The 20,521-nt window shown below is 39.7% G+C and overlaps 1 protein-coding gene across 1 annotated transcript; it reads left to right on the forward strand.

The window, feature by feature from the left end:
• Positions 1-10,040: 10,040 nt before the first annotated feature.
• Positions 10,041-19,934, forward strand: LOC146978529 (prostate stem cell antigen-like). Its single transcript, XM_085791275.1, has 3 exons — positions 10,041-10,247; positions 16,636-16,746; positions 18,473-19,934. The coding sequence occupies exons 1-3, from the start codon at positions 10,196-10,198 to the stop codon at positions 18,700-18,702; spliced, it is 393 nt and encodes a 130-aa protein (XP_085647401.1). The 5' UTR covers positions 10,041-10,195; the 3' UTR covers positions 18,703-19,934.
• The last annotated feature ends 587 nt before the right edge of the window (positions 19,935-20,521 follow it).

The raw sequence follows: 20,521 nt of genomic DNA on the forward strand, positions 1-20,521 counted from the left end.
GTCAACAACTGTCTGTATTGGTACCGAAGTGAGAATATAACTCTGTGCTGCATTTTATTTTAGTTTCTTTGATTTCTTCCCCTCCTCTTCCCCCCAGCAAGCAGCAGGCGCATGTGTGTTTGTATTGTTACTGTCCCCATCCTCATAGCTTCATCTCCCCTAGAGAAATGTGTTGACATTTTGGGGCGGATTTGCTTTCTTCAGATGAGTTGGATGAAAAGATTGACATCACTTGCAGCTATTTGGTAAATATTGAGCTACCACAAGTAGCTAGTTAGCTCAACCTGGAAACAGAGTTGGCAATATCCTGGACACACACACCTAACTGCAGCCAGAACTACCACAGGGGTGTTTGTGACGACTTTGGCTTTCGTTTTGTTTGTCTGTGATCTGGGTTTTGTCGGCATGATGCAGTCACCGAACTACCAGTATGTTGTTGAAATCAAAGTGAAGGCCGAGTTCAAAGCTTGTTGGTGCAGCCACGCATGACGACCGAGTACCCATGTAATAATAACAGCGGTGCTCTGTGGGCTGTGTTGTGCTGATCCCATGCTAAGATGCTCCATTGTTACATTTTGCTTTTAATCCACCCAACAGTCAAAGCGTTAACAACGCAACATGGCTGTGTGCGACCGGTTGCCAGGTAACACTGCGATAACACCTCAATTTGTTGTTTTTATAGTAAGTTGGGCTTTTTTTGTACATATTCATATTAATTTGTGAGATTTAGGGGTGCTGGCTGAAACTCAACCTCTCTAATTCACATGTTGCATAATTTAACCCGTACAAAAATCGAAGTGTAGAAAAAACCAGCCAGTGAGGACACAACATATGAGATAAAACTTCCTTCAGCTCATTAGTAATAATAACTTATTAACTAATACAATAACCACAAGATGAGTTCAACTGATGTTGACAGGAGCTAAAGCAATTAACTGTTGCTAGGCAACTAGTGTTCCGGGATTTTACTGGTCCAATTCAGGGCAGCACATAACCTCATATAACCTCCAGAAAAACATTTTATTTGTCCTTTTAGCTCATTAGTAACAACAATACTCGTAAAAGTAAAAAATTAACTATATTAACTAACTAAACAACCACAAGAAGTTGTTTCTACACTGAACAAATGAGTTTTACAGGAGTCGAGCAGTTAATAGTTGCTCGGCAACCAGTGTTCTGGAATGTTACTGTTCCAAGTTAAGGGCAGCACATAACAGATAAAACTTTATTCAACTCCTCAGGAGACTTTATTGTTCTTCAGCTGATTAGTGATAATGATGAGCACATTTGTTAGTGAAATATAATAAACTTTGTAACAGTGAAGTTGGGTTTTTTTTTTTACACTGAACTGAATTAGTTTTCAGTCTTGAGTTTTACAGGTGTCGATGGGCTTCTGCATTTGGTAGTTGTGTCCAGGAAGTTGCCCTGTTTCCAATGTTGATGCAAATCCTAGGCTTATGTGAAGCTAACCGGCTGCTGGTTGTAGCTTAACATTTAACAGACAAGACATATATATAAGTGATATCGGTATTCTCATCTAACTGTCCAACTGTCCTCCCTGTAAAGATCAAACAGGAGACTCAGAGAAAGAGGAATTTAGACAATCTGAATCCTTCAGCTCACTAATCCATCGTCCTGGTGTCTCTCCACAGTCTCATCGTTTTTCTGTTCAGTTTTAGAGACAGATCACCAGCCGTTAACCTTTTTTGTTTCTGAAACAGTGGGGCAGATCGTCAGTTGCCCCCCTCCCCCCCCTCCCTTTCACCACCTCCTTCTTCTCCTCCTTACTTTTGTGTGACTGGAATAGATTGTTCTTTTCTGATTCTATGATACAAGAGAAACGGTATTTATGTGTCCAGATTTTAACTAATGTTTCTGTTGTTGTTGTCTTTCTGCTACTGTGGAAGGGTGAGCAGGATTCAGAATTCTCAATAAACTTCTATTTTCTTTTCATACTCGTTTAGTCCTGTGTTTCTTTGAAACTGCAGTTCTGTATTCCCACCGCATGGTGTCAGTAGCGAGCGTTGTACTTTTTAAATACCTCCATTTTTTCCTACATTTCATTGTTGCCATTTAAATCTTGGATAGATAAAGATGTTACATGTAACTGAAAAACAACAAAACAACATGATTGTACCTGCAGTCCTGTTGTAGCCTACATGCCGTGATGTGTTTGAACTTGTAGGAAGCTTTGCTGTGGTGGCAGAAGGAATGATGGTCGTCTGGCTTCTGGGTGTGGCCGTAGTGACATTTCACATGACTCTGAGTAACAACAACACTGGTGAGCAGACATGCACAAACAAACACACAAAAATCCAAAGAGCTCGGTCATGCATCTGCAATTATTTTTAAATTAAATTTTGGCATTTGATAAGTGGAAAAAAAGGGAAATCAAAAAAATTAACAAAGTGCATCTTGAACTTGAAAAAGTGTTGGACACGTCCAGTTTTAGCCTGGAAACACAGAAAACACCTTGTGACACTGTGAACAGCAGGACACACTATGATATAACTTCTTTTCATATGACTCATAAAAACAGTTTTCCCCCTCTGCACTGAAGCCGTCTTTGGAAAAATGACTGGCAGGATGGATTTGTCTTCATGCGGCTCTGCACTGTCAGTTTTTCCAGAAGAAGAAGAAGGGGAAGAAGAGGAGGTTCCTTCATGACTCAGGATAACCTCAAACCACAGCTCGGGGCCTGCCCTCCTTCTCCTCTACCTCCTCTCCTTGTTTGGGCAACTCCCTCGTAATTTTGTGAGGAGGAGGAATCACCCATTTTTACTCTTGGATGAGTGCAACCTGAAGTCCAGACTTTGCAGCAGAGCAGGCCATCCTTCCTTCATCTGATGGTCAGCTGAGTAATGAAAGTCATCTGCATTTTGGCGCTGCAAGGGAAAAACCCTTAATGTGGCAAGAAAAGCAGCTCCGAGTGATAATTTTGTCAGTTCAGCTGCTTGGTCTGCAGCCATGTGAAATGTTCAGACTGTGCTTTGCCACACCCAGAGGGAGCGTTGCACCATTTTCCTCTTAGAGACCTTTGTTGGGATGCCTCTGTGCAGCAGATACAACTATTAAAGAAATATGCCAGCCGCAGAGACACAGACCACATAGAAAAACATCCTCCAAAATACGAATTGTGGAGGGAAAGTCAGCTTTACTCTCTGCTGAGGTTAACACGGATGTTGACAAGATTGACAAAAGTACAAATTTGATGGAACAAGTTGAAAGTAATAGATAGCAGGGGCTGTTACCCTTCTTCTTCCTCTTCTTCTTTGTAAAGACTTGTCAGGCTCTGTCAGGTTTCATGGGGATCATGCATGAACAGTTACAGATTCTCATTCCTCTGTGTAGTTGTGGCTTTGTGTTTCTGGGAGTGGCAGCTCAGGTTCAGCTGCAGGATCTCCTTGACTTTTTCTGCCTTCACGCCTCCCTCTGCTCTACCTCTGTATGTCCACATCGCTCCGGCGCCTGTTTATCCTAGGACTGATTTTAAAATTATTTAACTTCCCTCCATTTCAGATATTTTACCCTTTTTTTAACCTGCCTCTTCCTCCTGAGGTCAGTCTAACGTCATGCTAACCCCTCAAGTTACTGTGGCAACCTCTGAGCGTCAGACCAGAGCCACAGCTGAGACCAATTCATCAATTAGAGACTCCTCTGATATCTCTGCAGTTTATCTCACTGATATTACTGACCACTTTCTCCCATACATTTATATGAAGTCTGTGATCACAGTTAGGATATTGAAGTTGTAGGCCTGAGTTTGAGAGGTACATTTAATCTGAATGTAAGATCACTAATGCAACCTCTAAGCACAGACACAGACTCACAGGTGTTTTAGCCAGACAGATAAATAGACAGACATAAAGTTACAAAGTATAAGTTTCAGCAGGTATAGCAAAATGTTGACAGTTAGGCAACATTTCAGTTTTGTTGTAAAAAACGTTGTACTTTTTGAAAAGTCCCATTTAGATTAAGTTTTTGTTATTTATTGTTACACTGGAATTTCAAAGACCCAACAGCAAAAAGACAACATACAGCCAACAGGATGCGTTGATACAGCATGAAGAGTTGTGCTACTGTAGAAAATGTTGATGGCTGATGATCATTTTATAATTATGAGTTGAACACTGAAACATGCTTCCTGACGGGCAGCCATCGTGTCCATCGCTCGCTATTGGCTCGCACGATCAGATGACGTGAGTGAGGAAACCTATATTGTAAGTGTTGATGGGAAGGGATATGTGACCTTTGACTAAATTACATACCTCACACACACACCTTAGCTACTGTGTCCTGCATCTCTGACGCATTAAAATCTGAAAGGACTTTACCTCACTCTCCATGTGTACTACCAGGGACACGACACACCTCATTTTCAAATTTTATCCTCCAGCAAAAACCACTTGACATTTTCGATCTTAGTCTTGGTACCAGACGCTATCAGGAGAACAGATTTTGTTTTCAGCTTAAAAGTTCTCTTGTACATTTTTATCAACTCTGTTTCTGATTGAGACATTGGTCTGTGTTGTCACTGTTTCCTATTTGCACCCCTCACTCTCTGACCTAGTGTGTTGGAGGGCAGGGAGGCTCTCACACATTTGGCAGCACAATGTGGAACATGCACACACTAACACACACTTGCACACACATACACATGTGATAGTTGAGGTTTCTGTCACTATACCTCCAATTGATCATGTGCCCTGGCTACTTGGCCAAAGGGATGTCCCTTTGGGTGACTGGCAAGCGTGCATGACTCTTACCCGGGAGGTGTGGGTTCAATCCCCACCCGGGCCCTCTTCACCTTGCCACACACATATACAGATTCAGAGTAGTCAGTTGACAGATTGACTATGTTGTTTTCACAGTTTTCACTTTAATGGAAAACCTTTGTTTAACATGGAAGCGAGAAGCCGTTCTCCCTGTCATGTTGTTTGCAAAATAAAAAAGGAGACATTTAAAACAAGACAAGAATTCTAAAGAAGAGACAGCAGCAGTAAAAAAAAATAAAAAAAAAATAAGAATAGATAAGATTACATTAAAAAATAAAAAATAAAGTGGGCCCGGTTGCATGTTAGTTGGAGAAAGTGCAGGTGCATGTGTGTGTAGGACAGTCAGTGTGTTATCCCATGGTGGTGTTGTTTGGGGGGGGCAGGATGGGGGCAGCATGTGGCGGGCGTTCATAGCTCTGATGTCGCACACAGACACAAACAGGTTGACAGCTCCTTAAAGGGATAGTAGCATTTTTTTAAAGTGGGGTTGTATGATCTACAAATAGCCCCTAAGTACTTTAATTGCAGTAGCAGACCCTCTACACTCCTCCCGTTAGCAACCCCAGCCCATAGCCCTGCCCAGAGATTTACAACATACATTGTTGTGAATGGACCCAAAGAAACGGCCTATTTTCGTGGCCTAAAAGAGGTTTTACCTGAAAAAAAAAAACACAGTTCCATTGTTCGCTATAATATAATTTTTTCCAGCCCCTCAAAGTGCAGGAAAAACGCAGTTTTTATTTGGACCTAACCTAACTGCTGATCAGCGGTCACTAACCCTGGGCCGGAGGGATACGTGAGTTGGTTAGGTCCAAATAAAAACTGTGTTATTCCTGCACTTTGAAGGGCTGGAAAAAATTATATTATAGCGAACAATGGAACTGTGTATTTTTTTTCACGTAAAACCTCTTCTAGGCCGCGAAAACAGCCCATTTCTTTGGGTCCATTCACAACAATGTATGTTGTAAATCTCTGGGCAGGGGCTGGCGTTGCTAACGGGAGGAGTGCAGAGAGTCTTCTACTGCAATTAAAGTACTTCGGGGCTATTTGTAGATCATACAACCCCACTTTTAAAAAATGCTACTATCCCTTTAATGTCAGGGTTCAGAGAGAGATGACCATGTGTCTGTCAGAGTAGCTCTGTCTGTACAATATCTGACTCTTGATCCTAATGTCATGGGTTTGATTCTTGACAGCGATCTCCCCCCAGCAGCATCCCTCATGTCACTTTCAAAATGTATGCAAGGAAATTTTCTAGTTATTATCATTATTGTTATTTTCCAGTTTTCCAAGGCAGAGTGGTATAGTGGTTAGGACTGTCGCATGTCAGCAAGAAGATTCTGGGATCGATTCCCAGGGGCTTCGGGTTCTCCAGCTTCCTCCCACAGTCCGAAGATTGGTAAGTTGATTTGTGAGGTGTAAAAGTGAATGTTTGTGTGTTGTTCATCTCTACAGGTGTACTGTACCCTCAACCAACATATCAGCTGGGATTGGCCGAAGACTGACCCTGCATGGCTAAGGGATAAGGGATGGATGGATCATCATCATGATCTTCCATCAGTATGAATTATATTATCTCTGGTGATCCTCTGACTTTTTAAAATTGTATTTTCATCATCATTCAGATTTCAAATTGTCCATATTCCTCCAATATCTGTGACATTCACATCGGCCTCAGCTGTAGGTTTTGTTTTGTGCAAACTTGCAAATTGTGCACACATCTGATTTCCATTTGACCCATTATGTGACTTCTACAGGCAAATGATAGCACCAGTGATGTTTCAGGTATAACCATTCCTTTGTCAAGATCTGGTTCTCTTTGATGCTTAAAGGGCGTTATTTGTGTGTGTTTGCCTTTGATACACTGTAGATTCGTTTCGCTTTTCATCGGGATCATTTGTTGTAATACTTAAATATCTTTCCTTTTTGTTCCTCCTCTCCCACTGGATTTCGCCACCGTCATTGCTGTGACTGATAGAATGAGGATTAGTTTGGCTGGCTTCTCCCACACACCCTCTTTTCAGAGTGACAGGCAGTTGAGAAACACAGAGGATCTGTAGGCAAAACAATAGAGGCATTTCACCCGGCCCAAACAGCCACCCCTTTCAGCAAACTATTTCCAAACCATGACTCTGAAGATGCCATTTCATAACTTGTTGCCCCCCTCCAGCAGGAAACCAAAGCATATGATCCCCCCTTTTAAAAACTATCATTTAAAGATAGGCTAATCATTACACAGTTCACATGGAGACAACAAACATGCAGACTGACCATAAGCATCTGGTATTGTGACTGGTCTGGGCAAACAAACTGTAAAAATCCCAATGTCTCACTCTTTAATCAGTCATTGACTAAATGTTTTTGTTGTCTCCCCTCAGGTTTGTTTACACACTTGGAAATGCTGAATGGACAAGAGGAGACTTGTGTGAATAATATTAGCTCAGGCAAGGCAAGGCAAGGCATTTTTATTTATATAGCAGCAACTCAATGTGCTTTACATTAAGACAAATCATTTAAAAAGAACGGCATAAAAACAAACATTTTTTTTAGAAAATGAGTTTTTTTTTTTAGTTAAAAGCATGAGCAAAGAAGAATAAAAAGGTAGAGAGAGAAAAGAAAATAAAGTTTAAAGTTCTTAAAAAGAGCTCAGCTATAAGCACATGAAAAGAGAAATGTTTTTAACCTGGATTGCTTACAGGCAGAAACATCATTTTGTTTATAAAACTCAGAAAGACATGAAACACGTTGCGAGACCTCTCCTCAGTACAAACACCATTATCCTTATGCTATAATGTGTTGAGGCTGTCAAGAAGTGCAACTCTGCTGATAGCAGGGCTGCACTGTGTGGTTGTGTGGTGATGTATAACACAGACTGGGAGGACTTATGAATCTGGAGTTTAAAGACTCACCCACAAATCAAAGTAACAAGTAACAAGTTATTTTACTTTGCAATTTTTATTTTTAATTTTTAATTTTTTACATAAATCAATAAGACAAAATACCATAACAAAAATCACCACCACACCACAAAATTGCCTTTGGGACAATAAAGTATATCTAATCTAATAAAGCATGTACAGTGGCTCCAGGTGCAGGAGCACAGAGGTAAACCTGCCTATCACTGCGTCCAGTCAGTTCACACATACCTGGTTGTCAGGTGGTAAATCATGACTGAGGATTTTAAGGATTTTCTACGAGTTGACTGTGTGTGTTGATTCCTGGCCCTAGATCAGATACAGTGTGTGCAGTTTGTTGGCTCTATATCGCTATATCTGTTATCCCCCTTTGTCCACTCATCTGAGAATATTTTAATGCTTTCTCCTTGAGACCCTCGCTCTGAGACCATCTTTGAGAGCAACTGCTGATATGTAAACAGACTAGATGTTATTTATTTATATTAGCAAACCATTGTCAGTATGGGGGGGGGGTCAAACCTCCCATATTCACAATGTCCTTCACAGCCTCTTTGGATAAATTAAAAAATTTGTTAAAGCAGAAGTAAGCGATCCGGTCGTTTTGGCTAACTTCTTGTCAGCCGATGGAGTTAGCAGCCCCCGCCCTCGTCATGGATCTATTGGTCCTCGTCCCTACGTCACCACATTCACGCGCATCCCTTGGCTGCACACACAGAGGACCGCCCCTTTATGCCGTTCTCTCTCCTCATTGGATAAAGGTTGTAGGATACAAGGAAAGTTTTCTCCTCGGCTTACAGCAGAGCAGAGTGACTGACAGACCCGTGTTTCAGACCAAACACTCTATAAGTGATTGATGTCGGAAGATATAACTATTTAAGACTTATATTAACACAAATATTCCGCTTTTTAGCCCACTTCTGTTGCGTATTCATTAGTCTGAAGGGGATCATTGAACATGGTGGTCAAATTTGTTCGTTTTTTTTTTTTTTTAAGCATTGTTATTCTATTATTCTGCCATTGGGAGCTTTAACCTTCCCTGGTGTAGAAGCTATAAAAACAAAGAATGAACTTGATTTTGGAGGAAGTGGGAAATGGGCACAAATAAATCCAAGGCAAACATTTGTGACACTTATAGGATCCAACACAGTCACCATCTGTTACCTCCTAAAGACCACCCTGTCCTATTGTTGTGCTGCTGCTGTGCTCTAGGAAGGAAGAGAGAAAGCAAACAGAGCTGAACTCTTTTCTAACATTATACTGTCAAAGACGAGTCTGCAGCATCAGAGCTAACTTTCCTCTTATAAAACTGGCCAGTTTAAACTTCTCTGACTTGCACACACATTCACTTTCAGTCAGTTTCTTTAGGCGTCTTTAACCTTTGTTTGTTAAGACATCGTAGACAAACAGTAGAACTCTTCGTGGCCTCAGGCACTGATGTCCTCAGATATGTGGTGTTTTAAATGAATCACCTGGAGCAAAAAAAGGTGTGGTGTGTAACGACAGTAAATAGTGATTATCCTAAAAGGTCACTTAGCCTACATCACTGTAACTGTCCAAAAATAATGTCCCAAAGAATTCTCAGTAATACAGTCTTCATTCATTTCCAAATCTGATGTGGATCTAGTGCAATGATGTTGACCGATGTGATTTATTTGCTGTTCATCTCCAAAATTTCAACGATAATCTGATCTATATTCAATCTTAACTCTTGAGGAATATTTAATCAGTCACTGGGAAAGTTGAGAGAATCAAACCAAGGGGGGTACACTGAACAGAAATGGAGTTATAAGCATCCCAGATAATGATAGTCACAAAATTAAAGGTAGAAATATTTGTATTCTTAATTTCAAAGACATTAAAAGTAGTCCAAGTCTTATATTTAAACTGCTCTTGCTTCCAAACCATGTGCAATAATCATTTATCAGATGTTAAAAATAGCCTACGGTAATAGTCTTAGCACATGTTTTGTAAATGTGAAAAACACAAGAACGCAAGCGTAAAGCATTGAATTAAAATACTGAATAAATGCAATTGCCTCAGCACTGCACTTGAATAAATGAACTTTATGCTACTTCCCACCACCAATTAACTGAGTCCCTAAAGCATTTTAACCACCACTAAAACACAATTAGCCTTATACATCCACATGTGAATAGGCTATTATTATAATGTGACACAAGGGATTGAACACAACAACAGTATGAAATCACGTTTGAGCTCCACACATCACCACAGTTCCCCATTTACCAATTCCTCCTACTCTTCAGACTAATAACCCCCAGCTGTGTGAGTGTGACGCTCAGGTGGGAGAGCTTGAAAAAATCAACCTTGGGTGGACGCCCAACAAGACCTCCTCTGATTGGATAACGGTGACGTTGTAGGGAGGTGGGAGATTATAAATGCAGCAATGGCGGAAAAAAACCTCTTATGTTTGATGAATAACGGTCCCAGTCTCCACAGACTAACACAGGCAGCAGTTTGCTATCTCACCGTCTAATTTCCAAGATGAACAGAATTATCCTTCAACTTTTTGCAGTCGGATTCTGCTTTGCTGTCGGTAAGATACAACTCTTAATTATGATTTATTTATTGAAAACGTTTTATTTATTTTTATTATTATTATTGCGAAGCGCTTCCCTTTCAAAAACCAACGGAATTCATCTGAATGGGTGGCTTTGTAATGAACGGGAAATGTTTTTGATCTTTCTCCGGTAAAATCTACAGTTTTTCACATGAAGTTTGGTGTGTGAGCGTTGCACTGGGGCTGTCCCCTCCTAAATGACACCACCACTGCAGTGCTATATGTTTATATTCATGTTTAGTGGATACGTTTTTCAAAATAAGCCCTTTTTTTCCATGCCTGAAGCTTTTACGAACTAATATTTATTGCCATAACGACCGTTCTCCTGGTAACACGGGTTCGAACCAACTGTACAAGAACGTCTCTGACAAGGGTTCGAACCTGTCAAACTGGGAATTAGAACGTTAATATTTGACGTTGTTCGTGGCGTGTGAAGTGTGTGTGGTTTACTGGGGCATTACAAAGGAGGGTAAAGAGCTTGGGGCTTCTGTCTCACTGTGTCCTTTTTTTGTTTAAACTAGTTGGCTAAAAGTGGAAAGGGAGAGTTTAAAAGTTAATCTTTCATGAAGTGACTTAAAAATAATACTGGATAAATCATATAATCATAAAACATTAGGCTAAACAGCCAAAATAGCAAGACATAACAAAAAGTTAAAGAAATATTTATTGTTGACTAGAAGCTCTGCTCTATAGACAGTTAAATGAGTTAGGCTTTGCTCAAACTACTGGATAAACAGTTGAGTCATAAATTTAATGAGGACAATGAACATTGGCTAACAGGTAGCTAACAGGTTGGCTAACAGGTAACTAACGGTTCAAATACTTAGCCATCAGGTAACAGTTCAAAAATAGTCAACTAACTAGTTTAGCTAAGGTAACTAGTTAAAGTTTGCTGAAAATAAATAGCTGTCTAAGAATAAACCACTGAAATCGATACCTAACTGTTTAAAAATTGCAATAAACAAGATAATTAATCCCACCAGTAAATTGCCCATTATTATTAATTGACCATTTCGGCCATTTTTCTGCCAAAAAAAAGCATACATTTACGATTTAATCTTCTCACACATGAGGATGTGCTGTTTTGTCACATTTCCCCAACTATTTTATAGAGGTGACTAATCAGGAGAAAGGCATCATCCAAAAGAGATCCACCTGTGAGATGAAACAAAACATGAGTGAATCAGAGGCAGGGTTTTCAGCACATCCCAGGCTTTAGCTACTCTAACGCTGTTTGGGTGAGGCAGCCTGTTTGTGGTGGAGGTTTTTTTCCAGACTGAATCATGTCCAAGCCTGCCATTACATGAGAAATTCCTCACCTTGAGACAGTGGAGGCTTTGCACAGGTCTCAAATTCCACTCCTGTGAAGCTTTGCAGACTGGGCAGGGACACCAGGTCTCCTGCTATTCTTTTTTTTTTTTGTTGAGGCTATTGCAGTTTTATCTCAGGATTCCCTCTGTCCTATTGTTTTGCTCTCCTGTTTCAAACCACACCCTCCCCTGGGGAAACCATTTACCCCATCCCAGCTGCTGTTACACTCTGAGATGATAACATTGATGTTTTGCCCACAAATCCTTTACTCAGATAGTTGTTTTCTGACAGAATAGTGATTCACTAATGGAGATAATTACATACTGAGGTTGCAAAACCCCTGCTGGTGGGGCTGACTCTGTCTGCGTGGGTGTGTTTACTGGGTGTGTTGATGATTTCACACGGTAGTCTGGTTGATTTTTTAAGTCAACATGTTACAGGCTATTGAGAGGTTTCCCCAAGCATTAGCTGAGAGAAAATAGACAAAAAATACTCACCTGTGTGGGCCTGCCGGTCAATCTGTAATCCAGATGTGAAGATGCAAATTGGAGGATAACATCGAGAGGAGATTGACTGGACATGTTAAATAGCCTAGAAGATTGAGGTGTGTTATCACTGCTACTTTTCTAGGTTTATCAATACCAATTTTTTGTTGTTGTTCTGTTGCAAAAAGATGGAGAAAACGATTCTTTCTCTCACTAAAGATATCATCATGCAAAACAAACAATTATTGGTTAAGCGCAGTGAAGGCATTTCTGGCTCTAGCCGCCCTCTATTAATGGCCTGTGCGTCAGTGTTCCTCTTTCTCAAACATTTTTTGGGTTTCCTTATTAAGTCAAAAAAAAAAAAAAGAGAAAGAAAACAATCTTACCACCACAAAATATTTCAGCCTTCATCTCCAATGAACCTAGTTAATCTCATCCTTAATGGATGTTGCCACTGTAAGATGCATCTATGCAAAAAGCCAATGTTTTCACAACACATTAGACCCACCCAGGCTTTCTTATCCTCATGTTTTGAGGTTGATAACTTTGAGGATCATGGTTGTCTCTACTTTGACGAAGCACTGAATGCTGTCTTACTATATTTACCCATCTCTCGTATTACATAAACTTGGCTGCATATTCATCTAATGGACTGCTGTGTCATTTCAACTCTGTGCACAGTGGCATGTTGTTGTAGCACATGACTCAGATTGTGAGTTTAATTTCAGCTCATGTTATTCACTGTTTTTCTTTCCACTTGTTCCCGTTCCTGACTTTGGGTTGAAACCATGAGACAATACAGAGCTGTATTAAACCCAGCCTTTATTTTTCCTGAACTGGCTCTGTATAGGAGGTTTTCAGCTTCTGGGACGCTGGACTGAGTCACTCCTGACTGGGTTTCAGCTGTTGCTGTTGGTCACACATGGATGCACTCATGAAACCCAAAATAAATGTGACTTCAAACACTTGTTTCAACCATAAATAATGTTATCAGGGGGTAAATCTCTACTCTTTCCATAGCACAGAGAGAAAAAAAAAACTCACAGGACAGTTAACTTTCCATTTGTTTTGTTTTTTCTTCCTGAGGTGTCTGATTCCTCTGTTTCATTGCAGTAGGAAAATGAGGGGCTGGTACTCTGAGCTGTAGTTTTAGTGGATGAACAGTAGAGGGTGATGTTCATCTGATGCTGCACAACCAGGGTTAATCTAGAAGTGCCACGCCTGAGAGTTCAAAGATGTTTCTTGCTGCTAAAATGGAGCTGGAAAGTTTTTAGAGCTGAATCGATAGTTTTGACTCGGTTAAAGGCCAAGAAAACTAACTGCTTTTATCCAGATATCTCTTTGTCAACTAGTTTCATCATGTGATTTTTTTTATTTATTGGCACACTGCCTTCATTTCTACAGTTTGACCAAACTATTACAGAAAACTTGGTTATTTTCAAAAAGTTGTAAAGTTTTAAGTCTAATTTGGTGAAATAAAGGTGAGATCTGAAATCCTCCCATCACAAACTATTATCTGAACATATCTTGAATGCAGTGAGGTTTGTTGCAGGATTAGACTGCAGTATTGGTGAACCTGATAACGTGACAACTGAGTAAAAGTGAAGAATCTCAGTTCTCACCCCATCACATTTTTTTACTCGTTGGGACATTCCCTGTCTGAAAAAGCTGTGGCTGCCTCTGCTCAGGTATGTCCTAGTACACATGTGATAACAGTGGCGTGAGGGGACTGACGTAATGTTAACACATTCACAAAAGAAGAATGTTTCTAGTAGGAAGAAAGAATTTTTTCTCGACCCTCTTCCTCAGTTTATATAGTATAGGTACTCTTGTCACAAGTGACCTGACCTGTTATTCTTAAAAACTTCCAAAATACCTAGAATAACACAAACAATACAATGATAATTGACTGCAGGGACATGCCAAAATCCTTTAAATTAAAATAGTTTTTCCATTATTCAAACTCATTGTCATTCAAGCAGTAGCAATCAAACGTACAATAAGAGATATTTGTGACCAACATTGCCATTAAACAAATTGGTATTGGTAAAATTATCTTGTGCTGCATGCAGCATGAGTTTTGTCAAATTGATTTTGATGGTTTTTTTTTGTAATTCGTAGCACTTTGTGTCTTTCCATGTGTTCCCATTATTTGCAGTTCTGTTGAGCCCTCAAGGCCACAGTACTTAAAATGTTGTAGTTAACTTTAAGGATAAAAACAATTACCTGCTAGTTTCATGTAAGTCATGAGATTTATTGATCCATCAATGACAGACACTTTTCCCTTTGCTCCTGTCATACAGCCACTAGATCTTGAAGGAACCATAAAAGGTCATAATAATCACCCTAGGCTTGTTTTTTTTTCAGTAACATTTATATTTATCGTTAACTCTTTAAATCGTAGATCACTGATATATCTGAATATCCCTTACTCTGTGCCTGTTGTTTAAGGACATGTGCTGTTGTGTAGAGAGATTTTGTTGTAAATCAAGCGAGGTGAAGACACAACCAATTACGTGTTGAGCCATTTCTGCTGCAGTGAACAAACAGGCTGCTGCAATTAAACTCATTAGTTTTACACTTCCCATGTGACTTGAGCTCTATACTGTATCATTCCCACCTCAACTCAGTCGTAAACACACCGCACCACACCTCTATAAATAAAAACACAAATCCAAGTTCTTGAAGCGGCTCTGGCTTGAGGCCTGTTAAGTAATCCCCACATGACCTTGACAATATGTCCCAAGAAAGAGACTTGCGTATGCTTGTGTTATGTGTATAGATGGGATGAGTCATGATGGATCATGTTGTAAAAATGTGATATGTAACATCCATTGCGGCAGGTTCAGTAGCTCCAAGGTGTGGCACTGTTTTTGTTATTGACATTTTATAGCTCTATACTTAGGCACGCACAACAAATATTTCTCTGTGCCTTTTTGTTTGTTCTCAGAAAAGGCATTGTGTTTTCCAGATAAAGCGATATTTGTTTGCCATATAGGACAGAACATATTTTAATTGCAGCTATGATTGTGTATAAGTACGTAATAATAAAGATGTATTGTCAAAAGTCTTGGCCCCACTTGAGTATGGGTGTGACCGAAACCAGTAGAACAGGGAGTGGGCTGGTCCACAATGGGACGGGTGTGTTTTACTTTTTTGTTTTACCTGTGAGGCAAAGACTTTGGGTAATCCTGCCACAGCCTGATGAAATCGGTGGGTTGTCTGAACAATGTGATACTGGTTCACCTGGTGAAATCTCTCATTCACGTTTTTCAAGTCAGATCCTCCTGTCAGTGGAAGATGAATTGAAAATTTCAGAATGACTCACTTTTCTAGCAAAAATAAACATATTATTTCACAAGAAGAGTGCCTAACAACAATATAGGTGTAAAAGTGTAGCACAAATAAATTGTAGTTGTGTGTTCTTCTGTTGTTGTTGTGACTCCTTGCAGTTATTTTGGATCTCAACCAAAACTACCTTGAGGTTGGGACCCTGAAACACAGCTTAGACTTAATCCACAGGAGAATGAAACTGGAGCAACAGGTTTCTGAGAGCGTTCATGTCGGACATGTGACACACACAAACTGAATCACCCCAGTGGTTCAGGCTCTTTTTTTATTTATTTTTTAATTTAATCAGTTTGTCCCTCCTATGTGCACATGTATATTATTGTTTCCATGGAGATTTGGGCTTTTAAGATGACCTTGTGAGGTTTTTTGTTTTTAACCTGAAACCTCTTTGGAATGTATAAAAAAGGGGGTTTAAAGTGATAAAGTCCACCGGTCTTTATTTGATATGTTGGAATTTCTTTTTAAGTTTTGAGATAGCAGATACAATAGATCCTGTGACCTCATGAATGTTTGCTCGGCTGACTCACAGGTCCATTATGGAGCTGTTTACTTAAGCACAGACTTTTGTCAACATAGTATGTTGCTACCTGTATTTGAAAAGCCTTCACTTGATCATGTTACCTGAAGTCTGCTGTTAGTTTCCTGTCTCTGGAAACTAGTTACAGCTCTTAAATCACACGGGTCAGATTAGTAAGGCTTTATTGGTACAACTCAAAATAATTTATAATAATAATAATAATTTTTTATAGTGTTTTTACAGTGTCTACAAAAACCTCTCTCCTTAAAAATCCCAAGGGAAACTTTCCAAATGGGAGGAAACATTTATAACTGGGCACTTGTGTGTGGCCATTAAATCATGTTTTTGTTTTGATTGATGGACCAACACAAAACAAAACAAAAAAGGAAGAAACTTTTCTCAAACCAGACAGACATTTCAGTGAGCAGAGTTTGAATGGCAATTGAATGAAAAAAGACGCCAGCCGGATGTCTCTGTTTTTAATCCCATAATTAACATGTTGCACCGTTTATTTATTTCGAATGTCAAACTGATTTGTCAGAGCGCATGCCACAGGGACAGTCCCTTATACTGTATAAACGAGACAAGACGTTGGCTGAAATTGACATGTAATTACATGTACTCCTCCTGTGACTAATTTCATTATTCTAACCTATTCTCTCCCTCTCTCCCTCCCTCCATTTTTGTCTTTTCATATTAGGCCAAGCTCTGCAGTGCTACAAATGTAAACTCGGCTTCTGGAACGTGTGCCTTACCACTAAAACCACGTGTGAAGAAGGAGAGCATTGCTACAATGGTGTTGGGACGGCAGGTAAGAAACGTCAACGGCTTAAAATCTCACCGGACCACACCCACCCACCCCCCCACATTCTCAAAATGTGAAGTAATAAATCGGCATCACGTAGCTCCTCAGATAACACAAAAGGATTTTCATAGGTTTAGATAAACAGCAATTACTCAAATTACTAAATTGTCATCTTTAACCAAGGATTCCCTGCCAAGTGGCACATGGTGTATACAGTAGCTCTGCTAGTTAAGATGTAATTCATTATTGAAGAACGGAGACGTTTAACTGGTTAGTAAAACGGTTGACGTCACTAATGAAGCGTTTAAAAATTGCCCTGAAGTCATGAAGACGGTCAAAAGAATTTGTTAAATGTCACAAACATTTGAGAGACATAAATATAAAGTCTATAGTAAAAGATGAAATTATCAGCTAAAAGAAATGAACAGATGAAATTGTTTTATATTCACAAAAAATAATGGAAACAGCTGACTCAGAAACAACCGGTGTTACGGTAGGTGTAGATAAACTTTGTTACATACAACAGTTAATTGAGGGGTAAAAATCACTAGTTGCACCTGTAAAGGGTCAGGACTGTTATCTGGAAAACATATAGCCTAAATGCAAACAGGAGTGTGGTTTGTGTGTTTATATGTTTTCCAGATAACAGTCCTGACCCTCATGCTCTGAGATATTCAAATGTTTTTAAGATGGTGATAACGATCGCTGATATATTCTCATTGACAACAGATAAACCTAAAGAGGAATCAGATAACCTAGACAGATCCATTATGTCCTTTTCAACTTGTTGTAAAATCACATTCACTCTTTCGGTCTTTGTCTGGCAGCTCAGATAACCAAACATCAAAACACCCATTCATCACAACCAGAGACGCTACATACAAACTGGATTTTAAGATGTGGATGACTACAGTAAAAGTACAGTAAACACTGACTAGTTGTCATATGACGAACACTTGTTATTGATTTTAAGAGTTTAAACTGGTCTTTTTTAAATTCATCAGAAGTGGAACAAACAAATAGATTTGTCTCTGTAGTTATAATAAACAAGCTCGCTGTGTAAAGGTGAATGAATGTTGCCTCAACCATTGTTGTCCAGAAACATTAAAAACACATAAATGATTTAACATTTATGTGTTTTTTAATAGTTTCTGCACAACAATGGTTTTCATTAAGATGTGAACACACTGTAGTTTAAATCTACATTTAGGAAGGAAGAGGAAAATAGGATTTGTTGACAAGGACCATAAGGAGTTAAAATGGCTCAATCCAAGTGGAAACTGTCAGCAGAGACGGTTCAGCTAGAGACGGCAGCAGCAACTCATTTCATACTACCAGTCAGGTCAAAGGTCAACACAACAGAACAGTGTGTCAAATCATGCATGGGGAAAAAAAAAATAGCGATGTTACAAGGAAAGGAGTCATTATTGCTTTAACTTGGATAGACTGATTATGATCATATACAGTTGTAATTATGTAAATATCTTAAAGGAAAGTTATAATGAACGAAAACTACTGGCACCTGTACAAGTCTTTCTCAAGCCTCTGCTGTTTTGTGAAAACCTGGAGGCTAAAACTGGAGTAACAAGATCTTCACAGGTTGAGGTTCATCAGTACATTCCTCCGAGTGTGAAACTCCAACCAGTCGTAATGCCAACAAAAAACACTCTGTCTGAACAATGGAGATTGTTTGCCTGATGGTGTGTTTGTGTGTTACTGTGTGTGTCCACAGCTTCCTTCATGAACATCACAAAGAAGGGATGTCTAGCAGTGGCCGAGTGCAACAAGACCCAGGAGGTGAACTTCCCCACCTCCGGCTCCAACGCCACCGTCTACACCATGACCAAGACCTGCTGCAACACTGATCTGTGCAACGCTGCACCCGGGCTGCAGGGCATGTCCGGGGTCGGCCTGACCTTCGCCACCATCACTGCCCTGCTGGTGGCGAACGTCCTGGTCTGACAGGAGATATAGGGATGACACACGCATGCACAGACACACACACACACACACACACACACACACACACACACACACACACACACACACACACACACACACACACACACACACACACACACACACACACACACACACACACACACACACACACACACAAGCACTAGCAGGATTAAATCAAATGCCCTCAAACATGAGGCTCTAAGAGCTACTCCGGGGGCAGGCAGACAATATAAAGTCTAAAATGAGAGTGGGACAGTGACACAAAACATTTTCCTCGGCTTTTGACTTGAAGGAACCGTGTAAAAGTTTTTGTACGAGGCCATGTGATCAGCCGAGCAGGTTGGGTACGTGTGTGACTGTCCGGGACTTTGCGTAAGGGAACAGTTTGACACATTGGAGAAATCGGTGAATGGGCTTGCTATGCTTCTTTTCTTTTTTTGGGCCAAGATGCATCAGGAGGTTCACAGTTAGCATAGCTTAGTACAAAGACGATGACGGGGAAAATGTCTAGCCTGGCTTTGTCTGAAGGTTAAAAAAAAAACCCTAAACTGATGTTGTTACCTGTGGTCAGAATCGCAGTGCCATCTCCAGTCCTAATGCTAAGCTAGGCTAACTGCGCTCCGACAGAAGGCCTGTGTGTTCATTTCCCAAAGTGTCAAACTATTCTTTTAAGTTATTGCCGTTGACCCACTGTGTTGTCATCTTTAATCGTAATATTCAAAGGCCAAATTATGACTTCAAAGCTTCAATAATCAGTTCTCTTTTCTATTCATTTCAATATCTACCAGTTGCTCTATTGGCGTGTGGCTAACATAATGTAAATGGGGTTATTGGCTTTTGTCTTTTGCAGTATCTGTGAACCTTGTTATTTGTTCAGACAACAGCAGCTTCATTAACTCTCTGTGTGTAACCAGTTATATTTTTGATATTGGCAGAAACGTTTGTTTATCTCGCTATTTTTGAATGTATACATGAAGAACGTGATGAATCAATCGTGTTTGGAGACGGTGGGAAAAATAATTGAGATCGCATAAATTTCAAGTCAGATCATTGTCTATTTTGTATTGGCTTGTATGTTCGCATTAATCACAAATCGGTAAAGATAAGATATTCCTTCCTGAACTTGTCAAACACAAACATGTAGGTGTGTCTGAATGTTTTTTGTGAAATTGGTTTTGTAGACAATTTGAAAAATGCAATAAATAATCAAAATGGTGGGAAGAAAAAAAAAACTTAATGTGTTGTGATTTTAGTTTTACTTTGCTTTTTCTGTTCATTTTTTTTTTTTTTTTTTTTTCTTCAAATCAGTGCTGTCCTGCTGATCGACCGGTTCTTCAGGTTTCATTGCCCCACTTAGGAGACAAGAGGAAGTCGTCCATCCTGATTTCAGGTTTTTTGAACAGGACCGGATCTTTGTCTGAGGAGACAGAAATCTTCGGCAAATAACCTCAAGTAGGGGGTTTGTAGGATCAGTGTCTTCACTTCAAGTGTTTAGAGGCTTAAAGGGTTGTAAAGTTGGAGGAAAACCATCCTCCACCTTAAAACAACGACATGATGAAAGCTGAAACATTTTGGTGATAAACTGGTTCGTTTCTCCCTAATATTCACAGATTCCAGCTTCTCACATGGTAAAAGCAGATGGTTTTCTGTGACTTACACAAGATAGAGTTAAGTTAAGCAAGTTCATTCCCCTGTACAATTAAAGATATAGAGATATCAGAATAAGATTAGACTGAAAGAAGTAACAAAATGCACACAACTAGATCTATTGGAAACAATGAATACAATCGGCGTTAAATCATAGTGATGGATTTTTAAA

The sequence above is a fragment of the Trachurus japonicus genome, chromosome 11 (assembly GCF_045865225.1).
Source record: "Trachurus japonicus isolate A0001 chromosome 11, Traja_1.0".
In the NCBI taxonomy this organism is placed as follows: Eukaryota; Metazoa; Chordata; class Actinopteri; order Carangiformes; family Carangidae; genus Trachurus; species Trachurus japonicus.

What these genes read in the sequence shown, in the direction of transcription:
- LOC146978529 (XM_085791275.1), top strand. Translation starts at nt 10,196, where the DNA reads ATGAACAGAATTATCCTTCAACTTTTTGCAGTCGGATTCTGCTTTGCT. An exon ending in CGGATTCTGCTTTGCTGTCG is followed by an intron (nt 10,248 to 16,635) that starts GTAAGATACAAC and finishes TTTTCATATTAG; the next exon opens with GCCAAGCTCTGCAGTGCTAC. An exon ending in CAATGGTGTTGGGACGGCAG is followed by an intron (nt 16,747 to 18,472) that starts GTAAGAAACGTC and finishes GTGTGTCCACAG; the next exon opens with CTTCCTTCATGAACATCACA.